The sequence below is a fragment of the Eurypyga helias genome, unplaced genomic scaffold, assembly GCF_000690775.1.
Source record: "Eurypyga helias isolate BGI_N326 unplaced genomic scaffold, ASM69077v1 scaffold11285, whole genome shotgun sequence".
NCBI lineage: Eukaryota > Metazoa > Chordata > Aves > Eurypygiformes > Eurypygidae > Eurypyga > Eurypyga helias.
In genome coordinates, this window is record NW_010250826.1 from 17,846 (window position 1) to 27,066 (window position 9,221).

The 9,221-nt window shown below is 39.0% G+C and overlaps 1 protein-coding gene across 1 annotated transcript in view; it reads right to left on the minus strand.

Annotated features, from left to right (window-relative positions):
• The window catches only part of EXOC3 (exocyst complex component 3), a 24,547-nt gene extending 16,473 nt beyond the window's left edge, over positions 1–8,074 (minus strand). The window contains exons 1-3 of the mRNA XM_010151806.1: positions 7,889–8,074; positions 3,767–3,986; positions 1,157–1,838 (exon numbers count right to left, since the gene is read on the minus strand). Coding sequence (XP_010150108.1) covers positions 1,157–1,838; positions 3,767–3,986; positions 7,889–8,032 — 1,046 coding nt within the window. The 5' untranslated portion in view covers positions 8,033–8,074. The remainder of the gene's footprint in view (positions 1–1,156; positions 1,839–3,766; positions 3,987–7,888) is intronic.
• Between the last annotated feature and the right edge of the window lie 1,147 nt (positions 8,075–9,221).

The following is a 9,221-nucleotide window of genomic DNA, read 5'->3' on the forward strand; positions in this document are numbered from 1 at the left end:
AGCAATCTGCTCTACCTTCTGGGAGAAGGGTAGAAGGGCAATTTTAAGATCAAGAATTGCCTTACTGGAACATCAGCCCCAGGACATAAATGAAGAACCCAGGAGCAGGATTTCTGATGAGGTTATGTCCCTGTAAGTAGAGGGATTTATGTATTTCTAATTTTCATTCACTGTGGGGTTATTCCCCTGGCCTTCTATTAACACAAAGAAAAGGCAAATAAACTCAACTCCCTATTAGAAGCTACATCTCTCATACCAAGCACAGGTATGTAAGTATGCCTTATTAGGTGCTCCTGATTGTTCCCTGCAGGGAAGAAAAGCAGAACTTCTCAGTGTAGAGCAAAGCAGAATTCTGAACACAAAATGATTCTTAAAACTGTTTATAAATATTGTACAGAACAGTCTTATCTCCTACCCGTTTGCTTTATGGTGTTATACTCTAAACCTATCACAGATTAAGTCTGTTGAATTAGTGAGACCGAACAATTGAAGACAGCAGAAGTGTACACAGCGCAGACTCTGGGTCAATGCCAGCTATTGAGAACAGGGTCACAGTCATGAGCCACAGAGAGGCTAGCATTACTTTTTCCCAAACAAATCAGTTGCTCTAGTAACTACATGCCAGCAAAAACTAAACAGTTGACATTTGAGCTGTTTCTGCCAGGAGGATTAAAAAGATAAAAAAGGACATAATGCTTAACCTAACCCAACAAATCACACAACTCAGGAGAAAATAGTTTAAGAGTATCACAGGAGACAACCTGCCTCAGAAACAGAAATTCTTCTAAATAAACAAGTCACCATACAGCTCTGAACTGAAGGAAGTTACTACATTCTTTCTATTTACCCGTAATGAAGCAACACTGAAAGAGCACCAACCTCTGTAAAAAAGAACAATAGAAAGTTTATAACCATAAAAATCTTCCGGGGCTGTGGCCAACAACAAACATTTTTGTTTCACACACGCACGAGCTCTCAAACCTTTCTGCTTTTCCCATTACTTCATCAAACTGACACACAAATACAGGGTGAATGTAGCTTCAAGCAGGTCTTCAACTTCATTAAAACTTTGAAGCTCACAGGCCAGCTCAAAATCACATATTAGAAAGTGCAAACAAGTTTTAAGGAACAATTTCCATTGCTAAGGGTCCCTTACCTTTTGTATGTATTCAAAACCCAAGACAGAAGGCTAACAATCTCATTTGCTTCCAGATCCTCTGCAGCGAGCTCTTGCATGCGGGTGGACAAAGCTTGATGGTACATGTTTAGCATTCTGTTGAAAATGTCATAGTGTGGAGGAAAACACTGATCCAGGAGGGTTTTAGCCACCAGCAGGTCATCGAGGACATACTTACGTATGATTTCCAGATGGCGCACAAGCCACATTTTGTCAGATTCTCTAGTATCTGCTTGAGTGCCTTCAATGCGTATGCTCACAGTTCTTTCCAGAATGTTGAACATTTTTTCCTTCCACTTCTTCGGTCTGCCAGGAGGTATGAACCCAGTTTGTTTTTTCCGGTCTAACATGCGCCTGTCAATTTTCTCCTCCCTCTCAATTATCCTAACAACAGAAACAAGCAAGGTTGGGTCTCGACGGACTGTAACAAGAGACCTTTGAACCACCATCCAAAGTTGCTTTGCCAACTCCTCGGAAAGTTTCTGCATATCCCCAAAATACGTATGGATGAGATTCATGTCGTGTGTGTTTTTGCTGTCCATGCGATACTGCTCATACATCAGGTTATCACGAGAACACTCCAAATCCATCAGTTTTCGATGAGCTTGCAGAAGTTCCCCTCGCTCAATCAGGTCTTGGGTCTCTCTGACTATCTCCGGAACTGAAAGAAAGGCAAAGAAGGAGAAAAAGTATTTTGAAATAATTTACAGAAAATTTTGAAGTGTTCAGAAATTATTAGTACATAGATATCTTTATACATTATTAACTATAATGGTCCATTTTGATCAGTGGCTAAACAAAGATCATGGTGCCCACAGAACATACTTTTATTTCTCTTGTTCTGCCCCCTTTAAAAAACAAAACCAAACCATATCCATGACAGTCTACTATGAAACAATTTGCTGTACCAGCTTCCTTACATGTTATACAAAAGGCTTTTTAACTTGCCTGACTAGAAGTCACTTACCCTGTTGAACCTAAGGCTGCATGTACCCAACAAACAGCGAATTTTGTCTCCTTGAAGGAACAGTTTTTGCCTGCCTAAGGCACAAAGGAAGACCAGGGATAATTACCTATGCTGCTAAACTATTTAGAAGATTTTTTTTTTTCTTCATTACTTTGCAATATTTGAGGGATACTACAGAAGAGGATTGGCATCCTGTGGGGGAAAACTGAACTGAAAAATCTCAACAGAAAAATAGTCACTGCAAAAAAGGCAGCCAGTGATAAAACCCCAAGAAAGGTTCGAAAAGACATCTGTACAGAGTCATTAACTGTGATGAAAACCACCTGGTTTAGAAAACATTTGTTTTGCTCAGAGTGAAGTTATCAACTATATTGTTTAACAGTCCCAGTGGGAGAGGCTTCACACTAAAACCCTCTCAGAATACCAGAAAAGGCTTATCGTCTCAATTGCATTCATCAGCATTAAAGAAAATAACACCCTCAAAGTAACTCAGCATTGGAACATACAGATTTTGATGTTCTTTGTTTTTTATTGCTAGACACTGCGTGTAAGTACTACTCTAAGTTGCACATCATATCCCAGTTTGGTACTTCAGCAGTTAGATACATTCTCAGAGATTAGAAAAAAAAAAAAAAACAAACCAAAACAGACAACAAACTGATAGTAATTCACAAAACATACCTATAAAGAAAAATGTTCCCCAGTCCTGTCAGAAGAGGAGAGAAGACTATTTAAATAAAATCAAAGGGCTATGATAGGCTTAGCCTCCATTATGGGGGTAAAATTCTTAAAATTACTTCTAAGCAGAGAAATCCTGGCAAGGAGTTCACCCTGATTCAAGATGGAATGGAATGTGAACCAAAAAGGCTTTATAAAAGGACAGACATAATCCCAATTTTTTAATCTTTACAGTATCCATCATATCTCATCGGTCTTATTTAATTTTGCGAACTTTGCAGTTGTGCAAGGAAGCGTTTCCCATGTGTAATTTCTTTATGCATGAGTTGGTTTTGGTGTTTGTGCTGCCTGGTTCTGAAGCAAGGACTGTGCACAGCTGAAGCTGAACTTCAGGTAGTTTATAGTTAACGTCTATAACAACAACGGAAATCCTCGAGGTTCCTAACTGTTCTGTGAGAGACTGCCAGGGAATCTTTAACTGGAGATACTGCTGTTACATATTCGGCTTTGTTTGCAAATAAATTTCACTTCCTAAAATATTTTTGGATTATTTTTACCCAACAGGCTTGCTGTAGGGGCCTAACCTACTGACAACATTCCAGATATTTCTGATTTTTTTTTCTGTACATGCCACTTGCATATTTCAGCTTTTTATACTAAATACATTATCCCTGCTACTGATTGCTAGCAAGAAGCTTCTTTGGGACTTGTGTTTGATGATGAGATAGGCCAGGCTAGAAGTTCTTACAGCACAATTTAAATTCAATATTTATTAAGAGTCTACCAGCTACTTTCCTGAGCATGACGTGTAGGTGATACTTCCTTAATGCTTCATTCCCAGTGAGGTTTAAAGCTCTTGATGTTACCTGACAACCTTACAGCTGCTATTACCATTTTGAAGTGCTTTCAGTGTGTGATGGCTTATATAAAGAACATTAGATTACCTGAAAAGATGTTCTTGAGATTTTCTACAGCAGCTGCCAGTTGGCTATGTTGCACTACAGCATCCTTAACATCCTTGAGGTTTTCTATGGTGTTGATGCTCTGTCTCCAGTCCTTATTGACGTCTATCAAAGACTGCTGAATGTCCTTTACATCATTCAGTGCATTGTGCAGTTGACTTAAACCTGTTCGTACTCCATCTAACTGTGACTGGATTGCTGCCTTAAATACAAAAAGACAAAGAAAGAACTGGTATTAATCATAAGCTCTGTACTTTCAAGATTTCTCAAGAATTAGTTTCCACTTCAGTATCTTAGAAGTGTGTAACATATTCTGTGTGAGCACACATACTCTTTTTTTGAAGTTCTGAATTTGTATCTAGTTTTAAAGGACCTAGATACAACTGGTTCACCCACCAAGCTAACATAGGGTCTTAAGCGGACGGGAATGCATAAAGGGAATGCAGAATGATATTTCTTTATGTTTCCTTCATAAATTCATTTCAAAGGGGGATATCAGCAGAAAGCTGATCCAGACGTTTTCACAGAATGCCAGGTATGCACAGATTCAAAGCATTTTACTAAAGCAATTACAAATTTTGACTGGCGACTGAATGTATTCTAAAAAAATAAAATTAAATTCTGAAACATTCTAAAAAAAAAAAATCATGCAACCTGTGATGTCTGAAAGCAAAAACAATCAAAAGGAACTAGTCAAAACAAACAAAAAAAACAACACTACCCCAAACTGAATAAAATTTCGACCCTATGACATATCAACAATCAGAACAACAATCCAACTACTACATCATTATGCCATAAAGAGGTTACTGATATAGATATCTCATGACAGAGGACACTTCAAATAATGACTCGTCAAAAAGGCTGTTAGTCCTGAGTATCATTTGACAGTCCAGACATCCTACAGAACATGCACTGTAGTGCGTATCTGAGTGAAAGAAATCGTATCACATCCACAACATGGTTTTTATATATGTATTTTTAAGAAGATGTAACTAAGATGAAATCAGGTGAGTGGAGAATGAAACCAAAAATAAGACTTCAAAAAACAAGCCAAAGGCCAGACATCAGTGAAAACTCAGTTGCGTATCACGAGGACTTGAAGTAACCAGTAAAGAAATCAGGCACTAATGGTTTTGCTAAGCTCAAAACACATTTTTTATGCCATACTTGTACAGCCAAAAAGCTTGGGCAATCATGGAACTTTCTGTCTGATACTAGAAGCCAAAGAGGAAATCCTGGTATTGGGATAGTCCCAGAAAAATGTAGTGATTCTTAAACTAACACTATTTATGTACTTTCAAATTATGACATGCTGATTTTATTGATAAAAATGTGTTTTCCTGTCAGACTCAGTACAATTAAGCATTGGTAAGGCATTTTTCTAAAATATCTATCTATGGAACTGCTGCATTAACACATTTTTTCGCCCTGCAGGAACTGAAGTAATTAGGATACTGAATTTCAGTATGATACTCAAACACAATCATACAATGGTTTGTGTTGGAAGGGACCTTTAAAGATCATCTAGTTCCACCCCCCCTGCCATGGGCAGGGACGCCTTCCACTAGACCAGGTTGCTCAAAGCCTCATCCAGCCTGGCCTTGAACACTTCCAGGGATGGGGCATCCACAGCTTCCCTCGGCAACCTGTTTCAGTGCCTCCCCACACCCTCCGTGAAGAATTTTTTCCTGATATCTAATCTAAACTGAGGCGGGGGGGGAAAAAAAAAAAGTAAAATGTGTGAGTTGAGGTAAAGACAGTTTAATAGGACAGAAAAGGAAGGGAAGAAAATAATAATTATAAAAGAATACATGAAACAACTGATGCACAGTGCAATCGCTCACTGTCTGCTGACTGATGCCCAGCCAGTTCCTGAGCAGCAGCCCCTGGCCAGCTTTCCCCTTAGGTTTATATACTGAGCATGATGTCATATGGTATGGAATATTCCTTTGGCCAGTTTGGGTCAACTGTCCTGGCTGTGTCCCTTCCCAGCTTTTTGTGCACACACCCACACACACACCCCCCGACTGGTGGGGCAGTATGAGAAGCTGAAAAGTCCTTGACTTAGTGTAAGCACTGCTTAGCAACACCTAAAACATCAGTCTCTTATCAATATTAATCTCATCCTAAATCCAAGACAGAGCACTGTAACAGCTACTGGAAAGACAATTAACTCTATCCCAGCCAAAACCACAGCAGTGCACAAACAAAAGTTGTCAAGGCAACTTTTCAGGCTCTGGAACAGAGTCCAGGCAACTGTTTGCCTACATTTTGGACTGCAGAGCCTGGAAGCACTAGTCTACAGTGCTAGGTGGTACTTATCAACCCATCATTTCAGCGTTCTGCTACCAATCCTTAAAAATACCGCTTCACTAACTGCCAGTCTCTCACATGAAGCAGGTGAATTCGACACATTTGAAAGCAGTTTTTCCCTCTAAGAATTTATATAATACAGGGGGAAATGCTGAGAAGGATGTAAGAAATGGACATAAATAAACATTTGGGAGAGAATGTAGAGAGGAGTAGAACCAACTGGAGGAGATGATGGTTTTTTGGGCAGAACACCATTCCAGATTTTTGCTGCTTTACCTCTGTAAGTGACACACAACTACTACCCTGGTTTCCTACTCCTCACTTTTGACAGACTTGATTATCTTGATTCATCTGAAGAAATATGACAAGGATTAAAGTATATCCAGTCAGAAAGAAGCACCAATGTGTTCACATTCAAAACATTTACCATGTTTTCATTCACACAGATAAAGCATCCAAGGTTTTTCCAACCTGAAGTCAGCAACTCTTCTGGTTGATCATCCTGATGACCCTGTCTCTACATCTTCCACACTCTACGTATTCAGAGTTTAAATATAGAGCAAGAATACTCCTTACATCCTCTCTGTGCTCCTATCCATTATCGGAATTCTTACAGAAAAAAATGCTTTGCTAACCATCACCTGCTTCAGGAATGCATCTTGAATGGATTAAGGAGTATTGTACTTCTTTTTGGAACAGGTATTTCCGACCTTGACCTCATGTATCTATAGATGGTATCTTAAGGAAAATGACAAGGAAACTACATCTAAAGTGGATTTAGGCATTTACAAAGCTTATAAAGTTATGCTTAGTCATCAATGTCTACAGGAGCAGGCAGCAGGCAAATGAATGTGCTCATATATTTTAAATAGCTCTCAGTAACTAAACAGCTGATCCATTATTAATAGACTCCAGTACATGCTTCCTGCTTAAATTTGAAAACCCCAGCCCAAGTCATCAGGAAAATTTCCGTTTCTATGCTACAGACAAAAATTCATGTGTAATTTGCTAACAGATTTTAGCAAAAGACAAGCTCTCTTCTATTTCATGCAGACTCCCACAAAGAAGGAACCATCAAGATTTAATGCAAAAGAAGATTAAATACAGTGTATACCAACCATTTTGAACTGGAAAAGCCAAAAATATTTCCCAAAACACTTTTCCAAGGCTCTTTTTCAATTACTTAATATAGTCGTCTAAATTAACTGTTGGCTAGTGGGTACCAGTTAAGGAAGAAAACACAAAACTCAGTAATACAGAGACACTAAACACCTTTCTCATACTCCAGGCTAAGTCTGTGTGCGTGTGCATGTGTGTGCACTTACATGTACACATGTGAAGGAGGGGGAAGATCATGCAGTACCCTTCCACGAGAGACAAGAATGTGGTAGATATTAGCTATCATCTATTAACCATGTAAAAGTAAGACTAAGATGACTGATCTTGTTCAGATGGAATCACTGTTTGTTACAAGTTCATTATTCAATCTCTAGGACTAAGGTTTGTTGGCTGACAGGCTACACAGCACAAGGTAGCTGTCCACAGATAAACTGCAGAAGTTACAGGACATAAGAACGCTTGAAATGCTTGAATAAAATTTCAGTAATACGTACAGCATTAGTTTGCATTACTTTCAGGATGCAAAGTTTCTATTTTGGACACAGAGCAAAAATTGGTCCATTGTTTAAAACTATCTGGATGAAAGCGCAGAATCAAAAAACAGAAGGAAAAAAAAAAGAAGAAAAAAAAATCATGCGGCACCACACTCTGGTTTATCAAATTTTGTACCTTGAGTCGAGCTTCTACTGAAGCCTTCTTACGAGCTTCCCTCCTGCGATACTGCTCCACTTTATCCAGCTGATCAGGACGCTGAAGCATTCCCGCTACTCTCTGAACAGCTGTTGCAACTGCTTCCCTATCAGTTTCCTCCATTGTTGATTAGGACCTCAAAATGCCTTCATAGTTTAACAGTACTGAAAAGAAATGGAACATTTTTTGAAAATACTTTTCCATTTGACAGCTATGTGTCACTTCCAAGTTAAACACTGGAGAACTAACTCTGGCAATAAAAACAGCGCACCTTGACAGAAACATCATTAGACCGCATTGTAAAGAGGAGTAATCGGAATTCTGTAAGGATCACATTTGAAGTCACTTCACTCCGTTTCATTAGCTTACCTGAAACGTTTTCTGGTTACTGTTTTTGCATTTACCTGGCTCTCTAAGTTTGTATCAGGGGAAAAAAACAAAGAGAAAACAACAACAGAATAGCAAATCTTAATTTAAAATCAGATACCATCTAAACTTAAGAGTAGGTTTGCCTATTAAAAGGAGAATGAAACAAGCATAAAGGAATCTTCTGGCAAGGCCAAGTAAAAATCCCAACTCCTCCTGAACTAGAATCTGATGCAGCCAAGAACAGCATATGAGTCCCTGTGCAGCAACAGGTAAAATTTGCTACAAAAAGTAGAGAGAAACACAGCTGTGGAAGCTCTAAACCCAGAGATTTAACTATAAAGCACTTCCATTTAGACTTCTGATGGATGGCTTTTTATCTCCTACAGTATCTGTTCATCAGAGGTGTAGGTATGCATGGAAAAATTAATCAAGGATTTCACCTAAAGTCTCCAGTAGAGTTTCTAGTGAAGTCAAGACAGGCATGCAAACTAGTATGCAGGAAAGGTAAGATTTGTGGGCCATCAAACCAGGTCTGTTCTCTCAAGCTTCGCTAGTTACTAACAGAAAGGAGAGAGGATCTCAGTCACCAAAGATGCAAGAACATGGTGTCCACAGAACTCTGGAGCTCCTCATGCCTTCAAAATTATTTCCAACATTTAAGTCTTCAGTCTTGTAATCAAACAGAACATTTTACGTTGTGCTGCCACAACTACATACTATACTCTGCCACATCCATTATTATCCCTTGAACGTAGGTATCTGCTTTCAAAGCACTCTGCATTCATATATCCAGCACAACACTTAATCTTGATAGAACAGTGATCTGATGAAGTGTGCCAAGTACATAGAACTGGAAAAGCAAAAGCGAGAAAACTCATGGGTCAAGAGAAAGACAGTTTGATATACAAAGGCAAGTGGAACACCCCACCCGCTCCCCCTCCCC